Source organism: Mobula hypostoma, chromosome 21 (assembly GCF_963921235.1).
Source record: "Mobula hypostoma chromosome 21, sMobHyp1.1, whole genome shotgun sequence".
NCBI classification, from domain to species: domain Eukaryota; kingdom Metazoa; phylum Chordata; class Chondrichthyes; order Myliobatiformes; family Myliobatidae; genus Mobula; species Mobula hypostoma.
Window position 1 is genome coordinate 8,308,656 of NC_086117.1, and position 17,542 is coordinate 8,326,197.

Genomic DNA, 17,542 nt, shown 5'->3' on the forward strand with positions numbered 1-17,542 from the left:
ACTCAGCCTCACAGTCACAGCTGTACAGCAAGTAGAGCGGGGGTTAAGTACACATCCCTGCAGTGCTCCTGTGCTGATGGAGATTATGGGGATGCTTTTGCCAAACCAATGTCTGGGGTCTACAAGTGAGGAAGTCCGGGATCCAATTGCATAAGGGGGTATTGAGGCCCAGGTCGGAGTTTACTGATTAGTTTTGAGGGGATGATGGTGTTAAATGCTGAGCTATAATCAATAAAGAGTATCCTGATGTGTGCATCTTTGCTGTCTAGCTGTTCCAGGGTGTGTGAAGAGCAAATGAGATAGCATCTGCTGTAGACCTGTTGCTTCGATAGGCAAATTGGAGCAGATCCAATTTGCCATCCATTCAGGAGCCGATATGCTCGAACACCAGCCTCTCAAAACACTTCATCACTATGGATGTAAGTGCCGCTGGGTGATAGTCATTTAGACATTGCAAACGAAGGATAAAAGGCCAGTTTGACAGACACCCAAACACCTTAAGTAGTAGTCAGTATTATTATTCAGGCCACAGCTGAAGGCATTTCTTCTCAAATAATGACAACACTTTCAGTACTCTTCACATTTCTCGATGACTTGGGAGGCAGCAGCTTCTTACAAGTCACTCATGTGAACAGATTATGCACTAGAAATGAATGGTGAAATGGCAGGCTACAAATTTCAACTTCCTCACCTCCATTGCAAATTTCAGATGCTGGACCTACTGCAGCAAAGGATGTCAAGTGAAAAAGCAGGCAAATCCCATCAGAAAGGAACAATGGAAAAATCTGCCCTTGTAAAGATTACACAAAAACAGTCAGCAAAGATGCTTTTCAGTTACAGCAGAAACAGGTAAAGGTTTACAGCATGAACGGTCTCAGCACAAAATGTTGACTGTTTATTCCCTTCCACAGATGCTGCCTGATGTCGGATGGTGGTATAGAATTGCTATTTTTCTTATAGTTTGAAGTTTCAATGCCCACTTGTAATTTTATGTATATACGCACATATAATTATTCAGTGAATTTTCCAATTATAGTACAGTTGCTTCTATATTTTCTAGAAACTTCTTAGTTATCAGTAGCAGGTGTCACACCATTTGAATTTGGCTATTTTATAGGTTAATTGGTTAATTGCTATTACTGGAATGTTGTTATCTCTAGTCTGAATATAAGACGATCATGACTGCTTTTTCCTTTGTCGAAAAAAATTGCTAGCAACAAGTTTTATGCCTCATTCTTGATTTCCAAAGAACCTCTGGATCACAAAAGCATCAGGATCCAACATTGATTTGCTGAGTTCCTCCAGTATTTTTTGCGTGTTGCTCAAGATTTCCAGCATTTGTGGAATCTCTTATGTTCTTCATCAATTATCTTATTAAAACATCTATGAAGGAATAAATGTTAACAATTTGTTTTCACTTCTGTCACTTACACAGACTTTTAAAATCTTGCTGCATGCTCCAATTTTCATTTTTAGATAATATGAAAATGTTTATGACATTAGTTTATGAAGAAAAAAGTTAGTAAATGGGAAATGTAATATTGTAATGCCCTATTTAAACAGTGGGTGGAAAGGAAAAGGGGGGTGGAGGTGAGAGGGTGCTAGAAAGAGGGCAGGAATCATGAGGGAGAAAGATGTTTAACATTCTGCAAGACCAGGTGAAAATGTGGGCAAACATTAGAACTTGTGAGAGACAGTGAGAGATCAAGTGAAGGGTAGTGAGCAAGTAAGAGTGAGAGCAATTAAGTGAAAGCCATCTGTTTTCCAGTAATCACTAATAAGTCAAAATTACTTTTCCATTATTTTTCTCACGTTCTTCAGAACTCAACTGCAATTGTAGTATCTCATCCTATAATTTAGTTGGGTTTTATATTACATCCATTTTAATTTAGTGAATTGATATTGAATATAGTTTAATTAAGTTCTTCGTATAAAACATCATTCAATAATCTAACGGAGCCTGCCAGCACCACCTGAGAATGAGCAAACTAAAAATAACAAACCACAAGCTTTAGTGATAATTCAACTGCAGGTGCTCCCCAGCTTACGTGAGTTTGGAAGACAAGGTGAGATGGATTTGCCAGCAGCTGCAGGACTACAGGCATCTTCTGCCAGGTGGGAACTTGGCTCATGGTCGCATCTCCAACTTACAAACTGTCTGGGTCGCAAACAGTTCACAGGCACAGTACCCTATTGTAACCTGGGGAGAACCTGCATTTAAAATTTCCACTATTTCTCCTTTTCTCCAATTTTACTGGATGTAGATTGTGCCACAGAAAGTTCCCCTTTAATAGCGACAGTTAATACCACACATTAGCTTGCAAAAACCTTTACCTTTTCTTAAACAAGTTATCTAAGCAAGTGATGGCGAACAAGAGAAACACCAAAGAGCATTGCTTAACAACAAAGGGCAATTTCAGGACAAGAATGTACAAAGTTAGCATAGAATGATACCAATTTTTTCATAATATGTTTGAAAACTGGGCAAGTGGGACTTGTCAGCCATGGTTAGCAGCATATCCTGAAGGAAAACTCTCCACAGCCTCGGGGAAAGCTTCGGGAGGAAACCCCGAGGAAAAGCCCTGAGCTGGAGTCCATAAGGAAGACCTATATTGAGTTCAACACTGACTGGCAACTCCTGTGACATCGCTGCTAGCACCGAACTGTACCAGTCTCTGCTGTTCCTTTAGGTTCATCAGCTGCGTAGAAAGGTAGAGGTGCTGCATGGGCAACAGCATAACCTTTATATCATACTCCCCTCGTCTGTGTATAGACAGTTAGGATACAACATCCATGGGCGACCCTGACGATTGGAGAGCCCTCATGTTTGAAAAATAAATGGATGAAATAAAGATTGCTCCTGTGCCCACCTGTACCTTTGGAGTTGTGTTCAACAGTGATTTCATTACAATAACACATCACATATTTCAACAAACAGATGAAGATTTTTTTTAAGTACGTAACCATTTTTTTTACCTTCACAATCCTCCAAATGAAGTACAGAATGAGTGTACAGAATGAATCTTTTCATAAATCACTTTAACTAAAATGGAAAATTAATATATTGACTCAATGAAGGAAAAAGATTTGTTCTTTATTTTACACACACCATTTGGTCTCCAGCTACCATTACTTAATTAACACACTTCCTTCATTAAACAAGACAGAACAAGTAGCAGTAATAATTGATAGCTATCAAAATGGTTTTCTATTATTGGAGCAGTTCAGTAAAAAGCACTTCCACCCCTTCCCTTTGGCAATCATCCAGCTAAGAAGTGGTAAAACTCCACCTATTTTCAATGTATGAGTTTGATTATTTGTCAAAATTCCACTGCCATAATCAATTAGCGACAAGCTTCAGCTGCATTAATAATAATCATCATCATTTATCAAAACCTTGCCTTAAAATACAAACACATATAGAAAAACAAGACTTTTATCGGTATTTACAGATGCGACAGTATGTTGATAGGATAGTTAAAAATGTAACCAAAGTAAGTACATGTTTGATAGAGCTACTTAGAAAAGCATATAATTCAGATAACGGTAGTAGAATCATTTCAAGTGTGTATAAGGGTTTGTCAAATCTTAAAACACATTCGACTTCATACATTAAAACAAAATGGGAGAAGGAAGGAGGGATAATTATATCTAAGGAAGAATGGACAATAATATGGAGGTATCAATGGAAGTGTACCAGTTCACAGAAATGGAGGGAGTTTGGATGGAAAAACTTGCTATTTTATTATACCCTCTCAGAAATCTCATTATGATAGTAACCTCCCTGTTTGCTGGAGAAATTGTGGAAATCAAAATGCAAACCATTATCATATTTTCTGGGAATGCCCCGTTATCAAAGACTATTGGAGTGGGATACACAATGCCCTAAAATACATCCTTAAATGTGAAATACCCTTAGAAAGTAAGACCATATATTTTGGGTATATACCTCAAGAATGGTTGAAAAGAGATAAATATTTAATGAATATACTGATGGTGGCTGGTAAAAAGATTCTTACCGGGAAATGGTTATCACGGGAGAGCCCAACTTTAAATGCATGGATGGAAATTACAATGGGCATTTACAAAATGGAGAAGATAACAGCATCTGTTAATAAGTTGGAACAATTTCATTCATACTAGAAAAATGGTTTAACTACATAACACTTCATTATTTTATTAAAGTCTGTCACGAGCCTTGTGGCCCATCAGGCCGGCGCTATGCCAATTTCCGTGGCGTGAAGCGACTGACCCTCATAGGCCTGATCTTATTCTCACAAATCAATGAATATGTTGTAAAAAAAAGATCACTCCCTACTTGTACACAGGTTTCTCCTTTTGCTTGTTCTTTCTTTCCTCTCTTTTCTATAAGTGTATACCTCAGATAAATATTGTGTGGAGATTTGTGGCATATATGACTATGCCACACACATACATACACACACACACACACACGCACACAATATCTGAAATACATCTTATGGAAATGTTTGTTTGATGATGAACTTCAATAAAAAATAAATTACAAAAAAAATACGAACACTTAAATGAAATCACACCTTACTACAAATACACATCTGATCCAGTTTTAGAGTCAGAATACCACAAATTATATTATGACCAATCAGTTATTACAGATACGACAATCCATAATAACCATCCAGATATGATAATGCAGGATAAACAAGCAAGAACAACTTCTTTAATAGATGTAGCCATTCCAAACACACATAACTTACAGAAATCAATAAGTTAAGAACACCAGAAATACACTGAATTAAAAGAGGAAATTGAAAGACTTTATAACATGAACAGGGTATACATTGTCCCGATAGTAATATCTACAACTGTATCATCCCAAAGTAACTACACAATAGCATTAAACAATTAGGACTACACAGTAATTAATATCTATGTAAGTCTCCAGAACACCACAATACTAAATACCACCTGAATAGTCCGAAAGTTCCAAGCAATTGACAATTGAGCATGCTTGGCTATGCCTGTACTCAGGTTATACCAGCTTGAGCTGAGATAAAATGTTTTAAAATTTTTATAACAACATCTTTATTTATAAAGCCCCTTTCATACATTAAGATGTAGCTTCAAAGTGCTTTACACAGATTGTAAATATTAACCAATCTAGTCATAAAAATGAGACAAAATTAAAAATCTTAGACAAACATTATGTAGAATAAAATACAATATACCAAATTATATAAATATAATCAACGTCAACACGCATTAAGTAATATAATAAGTAGCCAAATATTAAAAATAGGTTTTTAGAAACGTTTTGAAATGCTAACCCGACATATCTCAGTCGGTAGAGTATTCCACATTTTTGGTGCATAAGAGCAAAAGGCCACATCACCGGTTCTTATACAGTTGGGTCTAAGAACACTAAGCAAATCAGTATTTGTGGATCTAAGATTACGATTAGGACTGTAAGGGAAAAGACACTCCAAAATATATGGAGGAGCTAGATTATTCAGAGCCTTATATACAGTTAAGAGTATTTTAAAATTTATCCTAAAGGACATGTGCAACCCACGTAATGATGCCAAAACCGTTGAAATGTACTCAGATTTTCTGTTTTTGGTTATTATTAATAATAATAAGTACCTTATTGATCCCGAGTGGGAAATTATTTTGTTACAGCAGCAACATTTAATAACACACTTAGCAATAATAATAAATATAACAATATTAACTAATAAAGTACAGAATAATACTACACAAAATAATTTACCAATGTGCAATAATAATATATGAAATAATAAAACAGAGACTATTGGACTATGACATGTGTTCTCTGTCACACAGGGATGAACTGTTGTATATGCTTATTGCATTTGGTAGGAAAGATTTCCTGTAATGATCCTTGTGACAGCGGAGCTGAATGAGCCTGCTCGAAAGTGTGCTGCGCTGTTTATTCAGTAGGTCATGGAGAGGATGTGCCTGATTTCCCATAATGGATAACAGTTTGTTTAGTGACCTCCTCTCCACCACTAACTCAGAAGAGTCCAAGTTGTAGCCAAGGATGGATCCAGCCTTTTTGATGAGTTTATTTAGTCTTTTTCATCACCAGCACCGATGCTGATCCCTTAATATAAAGCTGCAAAGACTGCACTCACTACATTTTGTACGAACTGCAGCCGATTTACATCTTCCTTAGGCAATCCTGAAAAGAGTTCATTACAGTAGTCCAATCGGCTAAAAACAAAAGTGTGTATCAAATTTTCTGCATTTTGAGATGTTATAAAAAAAATTGAACTCTTGCAATGTTCCTTAAATGAAAGAACAGTCTTAGTTCATTATATATGGTTAATAATGTGATTTGAAATTTAGCTTAGAGTCAATAATAATGTCTAAATCTTTACCTTTGGCTCGATTTGTAAGGCCAGATAATCAAATTTATTTCTAAGATTCACACTTGTTTTTTTATTGGAATCAGTAACTTAAATTTGTTTTTTCCTTATTTAGTTTAAGGAAATTTTAACTCATCCGTTCTGTAATGCCAGTAAGACACTGGACCAGTAGGTTTAGAGCCTCAGGGTCATCTGGTGCAAGAGACAAATACAGTTGCATGTTGTCCGCATAACTGTAGTAATTCACCATGTGATTTGAAATAATCTGATCTAATGGGAGTAGAGTGAGAACAACAATGGGCCAAGAATTGATCCTCGCAGCACACCAAACACAAGATCATCGATTTTGGATGCACAATCACCACAGCTAACAAAGAACCTTCTCACGAGGAAATCTGCAGATGCTGGAAATTCAAGCAACACACACAAAAAGTGCTGATGAACGCAGCAGGCCAGGCAGCATCTATAGGAAGAGGTACAGTCGACGTTTCGGGCCGAGACCCTTTGTCAGGACTAACTGAAAGAAAAGATAGTAAGAGGTTTGAAAGTGGGAGGGGAGGGGGAGATCCAAAATGATAGGAGAAGACAGGAGGGGGAGGGATGGAGCTAAGAGCTGGAAAGTTGATTGGCAAAAGGGATACAAGGCTGGAGAAGGGGGAGGATCATGGGACGGGAAGCCTAGGGAGAAAGAAAGGGAGAGGGGAGCCCAGAGGATGGAGAGCAGGCAAGGAGTTATAGTGAGAGGGACAGAAGGAGAAAAAAGAGAGAAAAAAGGGGGGAAATAATAACACATAAATAACCTTCTTCTTGTTATATAAGATTGAAACCAGCTTAACACAGTACCAGAAAGACCTACCCGTTGACTAAGGTGGTTTATGAGAACACTGCGATCTATGTTCAAAAACTGATATGTTACATGTCAGAATTAAACCGTAAAGTCATTAACAGCAATGTAGTTTCTGTCCTATGACTTGATCCAAAACCTGATGATATTTGTCAAGAATAGAATCTTTATTCAAGTAATCATTTAAATTGTTGAAAAACTACATTTTCTAAAATTTACTTAGAAAAGGCAGGTTGGAAATAGGGCTAAAAATGTCTAAAACAGAGCAGTCATTTTTCTTGAGCAGGGATTTAACTACTGCAGATTTTAAGGAATCTGGAAAAATGCCAGAAACTAATGAGCAATCAACTTCTTCAAAAAAACCTGTGGGAATAGGATCAAGGAAACAAGTGGACTGTTTTAGCTGATAAATTTTTCAGGTAAATTTATTTTAGGAAAAGAGTTCAGTTCGCAGTGTTGAGCTCTTTGAGGTTCAACAAGGTGTATTCTTCAGATCTGTATTTTATTACATCTTATATTATATCTGTCATGAGTGTTGCATCATTGTGTGATACGGAAACTGCAAGGCATCGAACTGCAAGAACCTACAGAGGATAGACTGTAGAATCCACTGAGAAGCTCATCGGGGTCTACCACCCCCCTCCCCCCTTTTGTGACATTTACTGAGCGTTGCAGAGGAAGGATCGAAAGCGTTGTTCAGGATCCTTACTACCCATCACACAATCTCTTTGATACACTACTGTCAGGAAAGAGATACAGAAGCATATGCCAGACTGGATAAATAACAGCTTCTTCCCTCAGGCTGTGAAACTAATGAATACACTACCACCACCGGTTTACTATACTGTTTACCTGTGCTGCGCACCATATGCATTTTGAACTATATTTTATTAACTTATTTATGGTAATATTTTGGTTTATGTGCTGTGCGTGATATATGTTTTGTGGGTGCACTGTGCTCCAGAGGAACTTGAACTTGTCTTCATTGCTGAAGCACTATCAGCATTAACAGGAAATATGACAGTAAACCACAACATTATACGAAAATAAACAAAGAAATGACGTGGTGATACAAATTCTTATATTATACCAGTTATGATTACCTCAACAAAAGCAGCCACCTCTTGTAATACAAGATTCCACTCTAGCTGATCTTCAGTGTTGAAGCGATGTGTATAATCTTCAATCTCATCTGACAATTCCTGATAGAATTAAAAACCACTTTGGTGTATACTGTAGCACCATAATAATGAGACTACCATTTTCAAAGTGATGCGTGTAAAGTTAAACCAGCACAATGGGGAAAAAGCAGAAACAATTGTAAACAGATCACTATGCCGCCACATTCTCTAACAGCATCAGATAGTAATTGCACTCAGGAATGAAATGGTAATTGCAGTGGAGTGATAAAACACTGTTCTGCTTAGATTTGTTTTGTATTCAAAAGGCTGGCAATGGTGAAACATTACCAATTCAATCATGAACAATTCCAAACTTTGCATTGAGAAAGATTTCATATGTTAAGACTGCTCTAAAATTTAACTACAGCAAATCCATCAGACTAAACAAACTATGTTACTTACAGATGAAACTATGAAAATTACTTTTTTTAAAAATCACAGGCACATCTCTATGGCCACAATGAGGCTGTTTTCAAATTGGAGGAACACCTCATATTCTGTCTTTGTCACTTCAAACTGATGGCATGACCATCGTGCAATTTTCCCCCCTCCCTTCTCTCTTTTTCCATTTCCCAATCTAGCTCCCCTCTTACCTCTTCTCTTCTCATCTGTTTATCTCCTCCCCTGTTGCCCTCCTCCTTCCCTTTCTCCACTCTCTTCTCCTGTCAGATTCCTTCTTCTTCAGTTCTTTACCTTTTCTACCTATCAATTCCTAGCTTCTTAATTCTTCCCCCACTCCACCAGCTTCTTATTCTGGCTTCTTCGCCCTTCCCCTCCAGTCCAGAAGGGTCTCAGCCTGAAACATCAACTGTTCATTCATTTCCATAGATGCTGACTGACCTACTGGGTTCCTTCGGCATTTTGTATGTGGTACTCAGAAAAATCACGGACAAAGTTTGTTGGGGTAACTCATGGGAATCTTAATTAATTCAAACAGGTGATTTTTAAAATCAAACAAAATGAGATGGAAACCTGAAAGATACCAAAGGTCCAGAATCATAAGGGGATTTAAAGATGAGGACATGGGTTTTAAATTCAATACATCAGCAAAGACAAGGTGGAAGACAGGGGTGGTGACTGAAGATTGGATGCTTTTGACTAAGTATTTTTCATGCTGAAAATTTCAGGGTAATGGAGGGAAAGTGGAAACTGATCTTCATCAGCGGTATGGGCAAAGAGCAAAGAGAGAAGTAAAGAAATAAAGCTAGAAATATAAAGTTCACACAAGGATAGCAAGTTTGAAATTTATATACAGGTTAAGCAGTTTACCAGGGTTTGTACATTTGGATTGACTCCCAGCAAGAAGCTGGAAGAAGTGGATTTGCAGAGTATTGGTTTATTGCAATATTGAAAAACAGAAGATAGTGATTTCAACAATAATAAACTGATCTAAAAACAAAAAGTTCAGAAATAGAGTTCAGTTTTAAAAAGTTATAAGCGTGATTAGTAAAAAAAAATAAGCATAAATGTACAATTCACAAAAATACCATACCTTTACAAGATCTCTGACAAGGTCCATTTTGTTAAGCAGCAGACAAACTACTATGTATCGAGCATAATACCGTAGCTTTTTAACTACAAGCTCAGGCCTGTAAAAAAGTAGTGCAACTTAAATTCAATACCAAGAAATATTGTGTGATACATCCAAGCAAGAAACAAGAGAAAAATGTTAATAAATACAGATAAAATTAACAAAATGAATTATTTGCAAGTAGTTTAGACTGTCTGTCCAATCCACTGCTCTAATTCAAAAGTATGTGAAATTCTAAAAATTACAACTTGTAATGGAAAACAGACTCAAGTCCTGCAAAATGTATCACAGAAAAAAAATTAAAGTGTAACCAAAGACATAACAAATTGTACTTGTGGTTATAAATACGCTGAGGTTACTTATGAAAATAAACCACAGATCTAGGTCTTTTATGTTGTGAGGAAATTGGAGAAACAATACAGGTATAAAATCTTACCGATCTTCCTTGGTGACCTGGGAATAATAGGCCCTTTGCCTAATTGCAGAGTAGAAGGAAAATGCTTCATTAAGATAACTGGTCTCAGAAGTACGCAAGCTTGGCAAAAGGGTGGCAGGGAAACAAAAGAAAGACCAGGTCATATTGAAAATAGACAAGCTAAGTTAAAGTTGCATCAGAACATAAAAGTCATGAGAAACAACATCTGTAAAAATGATAACACCTCTTTGGCTTATAACAAATTGAAGCTTTTCAAGGTGGACTCTTAGTCAGAGTAACACACAGAATCTCTTGTGCTTAGTCTTTTAACCATTCATTTTCAAGGAAGTAAGTACGATGGGGTCTGGCATAAAACCTTTTTCTACTCCTCTCTTCCACAACCCCAATGTTTTGTGTTAAAGAATTTGTAACAGGGCACTCTTAAGAGCCAATGTGGAATTGAGAAAAGAGAAATCACATTGGACAAATCTATTCGTGATTTTGAAGTTGCAATTAGCAGATAAAGATGAACAAACAACATGATGTGACAATAGCTACTTTAATCTAGATTTTCAGAAGGCTTTCAGAAAAGAAGCATGTTAACAGAGTTGAAATAATTTTCTGTATTGTGAAATAGTGAATAGTGGGCTGCCATGTAGTGGGATGCCAAATAATTACATAGTCAAATTTGCCGATTACACGACAATGTTGGCTCATCACCAACAACTATGAGATGGCCTACAGAGAGGAGGTGGAAGAAATCAAGGCTTGCTGCCAGACAAATAACCTCTTCCTCAATGTCAACAAGACAAAGAAGGTGTTTATATCAACTTCAGCAGAACTCACACCCCTCTTTTACATCAGTGGCACAGCAGTAGAAACTGTAAGCCATTTCAAACTCCTGGGAGTGCACATCTTTCACAACCTCTCATGGCCCAGAACACATTCTACACCAGCAGGAAAGCTCACCAACACATCCACTTTCTGAGGAAGCTGAACAAAACTGGGCTATGCACATCCATACTCACATCTTTCTACAGATGCACAGTAGAGAGCATCCTAACATGCTGCATTGCTGTATGGTATGGAAACTACATTGTGGCAGACAGAAAGGTTCAGCAATGGTAGTGAAAACTACCCAATGCATTATTGGCAGCAGCCTACCCACCATCAAGTTCACAAATACAGAAAGGTGCTGGAAAAGGGCCAGTAACATCATGAAGGATCTCACTCACCCTGCTCATGGACCGTTTGTCCAACTCCCATCAGGGAGGAGGCTATGTAGCATCCACGCCAAGACCACCAGACTCAAGAACAGTTACTTTCCCCAAGCAGCAAGGCTGATCAACACCTCCACCCACTAACCCACCCTCCACATCCCCAACCACCACCATTTTATCATTTTCTGTCAGTCACCTTATTTACAGACACTTATGTGCCTAGCATCAGTTCATATATATACAATGTATATAAGCTATCTTATGTATTTATATTTACTGCAGATTTTTAAAATTATTGTATTCTTTATTTTACTGTATTTGCATTGCATCAGACCCAGAGTAACAATCATTTTGTTCTCCTTTACACTCGTGTACTGGAAATGTCATTAACCAATCTTGAACTCTTGAACCTTGATTAGAAGCTCAGTTGTTCATAATCTTAGTTAATTATTTGGACAGATATCAAATGCCAGTGACATCAAACAAGGTGGGCTGTAGGAGGAATGGTGGGAATCTTCAGGGTGATACATAGGTGAGGCCATAGCAAATAGAATATAATAGGGAAAACTCAGTGATTCAGGAACAGCTCTTCCCCTCTGCCATCCAATTCCTAAATGGGCATTGAACCCGTGAACACTACCCCACTTTTTTTATATGTATTATTTCTGTTCTTTGATTAATTAATTTATTATTATTTTTATTTTTCTTCTTCTAATTGTTTGCATTGAACTGCTGCTGCTAAGTTAACACATTTCACGACACATGCTGGTGATAACAAATCTGATTCTAATTTGTTTAGGGAGCTTAAGGTAAAGGAACCCACAGGAAGTAGTGATCATAATATGATAGAATTCACCCTGCAATGTGAGAGGGAGAAGCTAAAGACAGGTGTATCAGTAAAGGGAATTACAGAGGCATGAGAGAGGAGCTAGCCAAAGTTGACTGGAAGGGGACACTAGCAGGGTGACAGGAGAACAGCAATAGCTGGAGCTTCTGGGAGCAATTCAGAAGGCACAGGATAGATACATTCCAAAGATGAAGAAGTATTCTAAAGGAAGGATGAGACAAGCGTGGCTGACAAGGGATGTAAAAGACAACATAAAAGCAAAAGACAGCCATATAATGGAGAAAAAAAAACATAGGTAGGAAGTGGATTGGGAAGTTTTTAAAAACCAAGAGAAGGCAACTAAAACGCCATAAAGAAGGAAAAGATGAAATATGAAGGTAAGCTAGCTAATAATGAGAGGGGACTTGATGATGGTGAGGACAATATGAGTGAGGTTGATGTTCTGGAGCATGTTGATATTAAGGGAGAGGAGGTGTTGGAGTTGTTAAAATACAGTAGGACCGGGGGGGCGTCACGTGATGACGTGGGATTGAGACGTGTAAATCCAGCTCTCCCGCAACAAATCAGTAAAGTACCGTTTAAACAAAACAAAGTTAATAAATATTTTCTGAAAACTATTTATAAACTTTGTAAGACTACTTTACGATATGCCTCCTAAACCGCAACAAAAGAAGTCTGCTGTTGCGAAGCAGCCGCGAGAGGGGAAGAAAAAAGGGCCTACTGCAACGATGGAGCCTCGGACTCAGGTTGGATCTCCTTCGGTAGAACAGGGAGCAATGGCGGTGGTAACGGGTTCTTCGAAGAAGGCACCGGAAATGTGCATGCGCAAAGAAGAGCGCATGCGCAAATCGACACAACACAAACTACAAGAACCGGCAGCCACTGCAATTGAAAATGACTCAGAGTCAGAATTGGATTCTGCAGAGAACACAGATGAAGAAGAGGAGGAAGAATTGGAAGCGATTGGAAGTAAAGGAGATGATAGAGACATAAGAGAGGCTATATTGCAATTAACGGCTGAACTAAGAAAAGTAAGAGAAGCGCTTAGAGATACGAAGATGTGCTATAATAAAGTTATGGAAAGACAGGACAAAATGGATAAGAAGCTTCAAAAGATGGAAAGAGCAATGGGGCATATGAATGATAGACTAGAAAAAACAGAAAATGATTTGCTTGTCTGGAACTCGGAAAGAAATCGACTCTTGGAGAAAGTGGACATGTTGGAAAATTTCAGTAGACGTAATAATATTAAAATTGTTGGTCTTAAAGAAGGTACGGAGGGAGAAAAACCAGTAGAATTTTTTCAAAAATGGATCCCGGATGTTTTGCAAATGGAAGAGGAGGTTCGACCAATTGAAATTGAGCGGGCACATAGAGCTCTAAGACCAAAACCAAAAGATGACCAATATCCACGATTGATTTTAATAAAATTCTTAAGATTTCAAGACAAGGAAAGGATTCTACAGGCAGCTGCTCGAGCTGCCAAGGATAGAAAAGGGCCATTGATAATTAAAGGGAACAAAGTTTTTTCTACCCTGATATAAGTTATGAACTTTTGAAGAGAAGGAAGAAATTTAATCCAGTGAAAAAAACCCTATGGGATCATGGTTATCAATTTATACTGCGTTATCCTGCAACCTTGAAGATTTTTTTGCCTGGTGGAGAAAAAAGATTTTTTGATGACTACCAGAAAGCAGAGCAGTTTGTGCGAGATTCTCTGAATATTCACCAGATACAAGAACAAATCCAGGGGAGCGAGATAGATTGAAGATGAAGATTGGGTTAAAGAATGGACTTGTTGGATTTTTGAAGCTGGATGAATGTATAAATATATCATTAATTATACGAGGGGGGTAAGAAAGGTTAAAACTGGAGGAATATTAGTTGGGAATAGTAACATTAATTTTGCCTATATATATATAATTTTTTTTTGTTGCCGGGGAGCTGGAAGAAGCACTGATCGATTGCTACGCTAATCATGTGTGCAAGCGTGGCTTTTGCCACGACCCGTAAAATGGAGGGGGGTAGTGTTGTGTATCTTTTCATTCACAACATTAGTGGGGGGGTATTTTGTTTTTTCTTTTTTTGTATTCTTCCTATCTTTTCTTTTCTTTTTGCCTGGAAGGTTGGGAGGGAAACACATAGCAACATGGTGAAGTTTAAAGAGATTCCCCAAGGAACTATGAGAGTTGAGAAGATAAGTAATGTTTTAGATTGGAGTAACTTTGTTAAGAATAATGACTAATTTATTGAATTTTTTGAGTTTTAATGTTAATGGGCTTAATGGACCAGTGAAAAGAAAAAGAATCTTAACACATATTAAAAAAATGAAGATAGATTTAGCTTTTTTACAGGAAACGCACCTAACAGAAACAGAACATCAGAAACTAAAGAGAGATTGGGTGGGAAGTGTTGTTGCGGCTTCATTTAATTCAAAAGCGAGGGGAGTAGCAATTTTGATCAATAAAACGTTACCAATTAGAATACAAAATGTAATAACTGATTCTGCGGGGAGATATGTGATTATACATTGTCAACTTTTTTCTGAATTATGGACTTTTATGAATATTTATGCACCAAACAAAAATGATGCAAAATTCATACAAGAAGCTTTTCTGAATTTGGCGGATGCACATGAAAAAATATTAATTGGAGGAGACTTTAATTTTTGCTTAGACCCAGTCTTAGATAGATCAACCAAGGCTGTTATAAAATCGAAGGTAGTAAATTTAACTTTATCATTGATGAAGGATTTAAATTTGATTGATATATGGAGAAGAATCAATCCTAAAGAAAGAGACTATTCGTTCTACTCCCATAGACATAAAACTTACTCAAGGATAGATTTGTTTCTATTATCAATGCATATTCAACACAGAGTGAAAAATATGGAATATAAAGCAAGGATATTATCAGATCATTCCCCTTTATTAATGACAATAATAATGGCTGATAAGGAAGAAGTGGCTTATAGATGGAGATTTAATTCAACATTATTAAAACGTCAAGATTTCTGTGATTTTATGAAAAAGCAGATTCAATTTTTTTTGGATACAAATTTTCATTCAGTGGATGATAAATTTATATTATGGGATGCGATGAAAGCATATCTTAGGGGCCAGATAATAAGTTATACGTCTAAAATTAAGAAAGAATATATGGCAGAACTAGATCAATTGGAAAAAGAGATTACAAAAATAGAAAAAGAATCTCAAAGATATATGTCAGAAGAAAAACAATGACAACTTGTTAATAAGAAGTTACAATATAATATGCTTCAGACATATAGAACGGAAAAAGCAATTATAAGAATTAAACAAAGGTATTATGAGCTAGGTGAGAGAGCACATAAAATTCTTGCCTGGCAGTTGAAAACAGAACAAGCTTCCAAAACAATAAATGCAATTAGAACAAGGGCAAATAAAATATCTTATAAACCTCTTGAAATAAATGAAACTTTTTAAAATTTCTATTCTGAATTATATCAATCAGAATCCCAAAATGATGTTAATGAGATAGAAAGGTTTTTATCACAAATTTCTCTTCCAAAATTGAATTTGGAAGAACAGAAGGGATTAGATATGCCTTTTACATTAAAAGAAGTTGAAGAAGCTTTAGGATCACTCCAAAGTAATAAATCTCCAGGAGAAGATGGTTTTCCAGCTGAATTTTATAAAAAATTTAAAGATTTATTATTTCCTCTTTTTATGGAACTAATACGTCAAGCAGAAAAAATACATAAACTTCCAGAATCTTTTTCAACAGCGATTGTAATAGTATTGCCAAAAAAAGACAGAGACCCTATGAAACCAACATCATACAGGCCTATTTCTTTATTGAATACGGATTATAAAATAATAGCAAAAATTTTATCAAATAGATTATCTAAATATTTACCAAAATTAATACATATGGATCAAACAGGATTTATTAAAAATAGACAATTGGCAGATAATGGAACCCGGCTACTCAGTATAATTCATTTGGCACAAAAAAGGGATGAGAAGAGTATAGTAGTAACTTTGGATGCAGAAAAAGCATTTGATAGATTAGAATGGGATTTTTTATTTAAAGTATTAGAAAAATATGGGTTAGGAACATCTTTTATAAATTGGATTAAAACTTTAAATTCTAACCCTAAAGCTAAAGTAGTGACAAATTCTCAAATTTCAACACCATTCCAGTTAAAAAGGTCAACTAGACAAGGTTGTCCATTATCACCTGCTTTATTTGTACTGGCGATAGAGCCATTAGCAGAACTAATCAGAATTGATCCAGATATTATGGGTTTTAGAGTTAATCAGGAGAAATATAAAATTAATCTTTTTGCCGATGATGTTTTGATCTATTTAACAAACCCACAACATTCGTTACATAAACTATCTTCTAGATTGGATGAATATGGGAAGGTATCAGGTTACAAAATAAATTGGGATAAAAGTGAAATTTTACCTCTTACTAAAGGAGACTATAGTCAATGTCGATTAGTAACCCAATTTAGATGGCCGGTAAATGGTATAAAGTATTTAGGTATAAGACTTGATATTGATGTAAAGAATTTATATAAATTTAATTATTTACCACTGTTGAAAAAAATTCAAGAAGATTTTGACAAATGGATGATACTACCAATAACATTAGTAGGTAGAGTCAATGTTGTAAAAATGAATATATTTCCTAGATTACAGTATTTGTTTCAAACATTACCAATACAATTGCCACAGAAATTTTTTCAAGAGTTAAATAAATGTGGGAGAAAATTTCTTTGGAAAGGTAAAATGTCAAGAATATCATTGGAAAAATTGACATGTAAATTTAGGTTAGGAGGGTTACAACTTCCAAACTTTAAAAACAATTATAAAGCAAATCAACTTAGATTTATTGCATCTTTCTTCAATGATCAAAAACCAGCATGGATTAAAATAGAACTAGATAAGATAGGAGAAAATAAACCTGAAGATTTTATATATAAATGGGAATCTAAATGGATACGGGAAAAGAAAGAATCTCCTATATTAACACATTTGATTGATTTATGGAATAAGATAAATGATGATAATGAAACACAGAAATCTCTATTAGCAAGGAGACCTTTGTTTCAAAACAGACTTATTCCTTTTACAATGGACAATC

At 36.2% G+C, this 17,542-nt stretch overlaps 1 protein-coding gene across 3 annotated transcripts in view; it reads right to left on the reverse strand.

Annotated features, from left to right (window-relative positions):
- Positions 1 to 17,542, reverse strand: part of scai (suppressor of cancer cell invasion) — a 158,000-nt gene that overhangs the window by 39,188 nt on the left and 101,270 nt on the right. For all 3 annotated transcript variants that reach the window (XM_063073391.1, XM_063073392.1, XM_063073393.1), the window contains exons 5-7: positions 10,364 to 10,462; positions 9,889 to 9,985; positions 8,319 to 8,417 (exon numbers count right to left, since the gene is read on the reverse strand). In XM_063073391.1, coding sequence (XP_062929461.1) covers positions 8,319 to 8,417; positions 9,889 to 9,985; positions 10,364 to 10,462 — 295 coding nt within the window. The remainder of the gene's footprint in view (positions 1 to 8,318; positions 8,418 to 9,888; positions 9,986 to 10,363; positions 10,463 to 17,542) is intronic.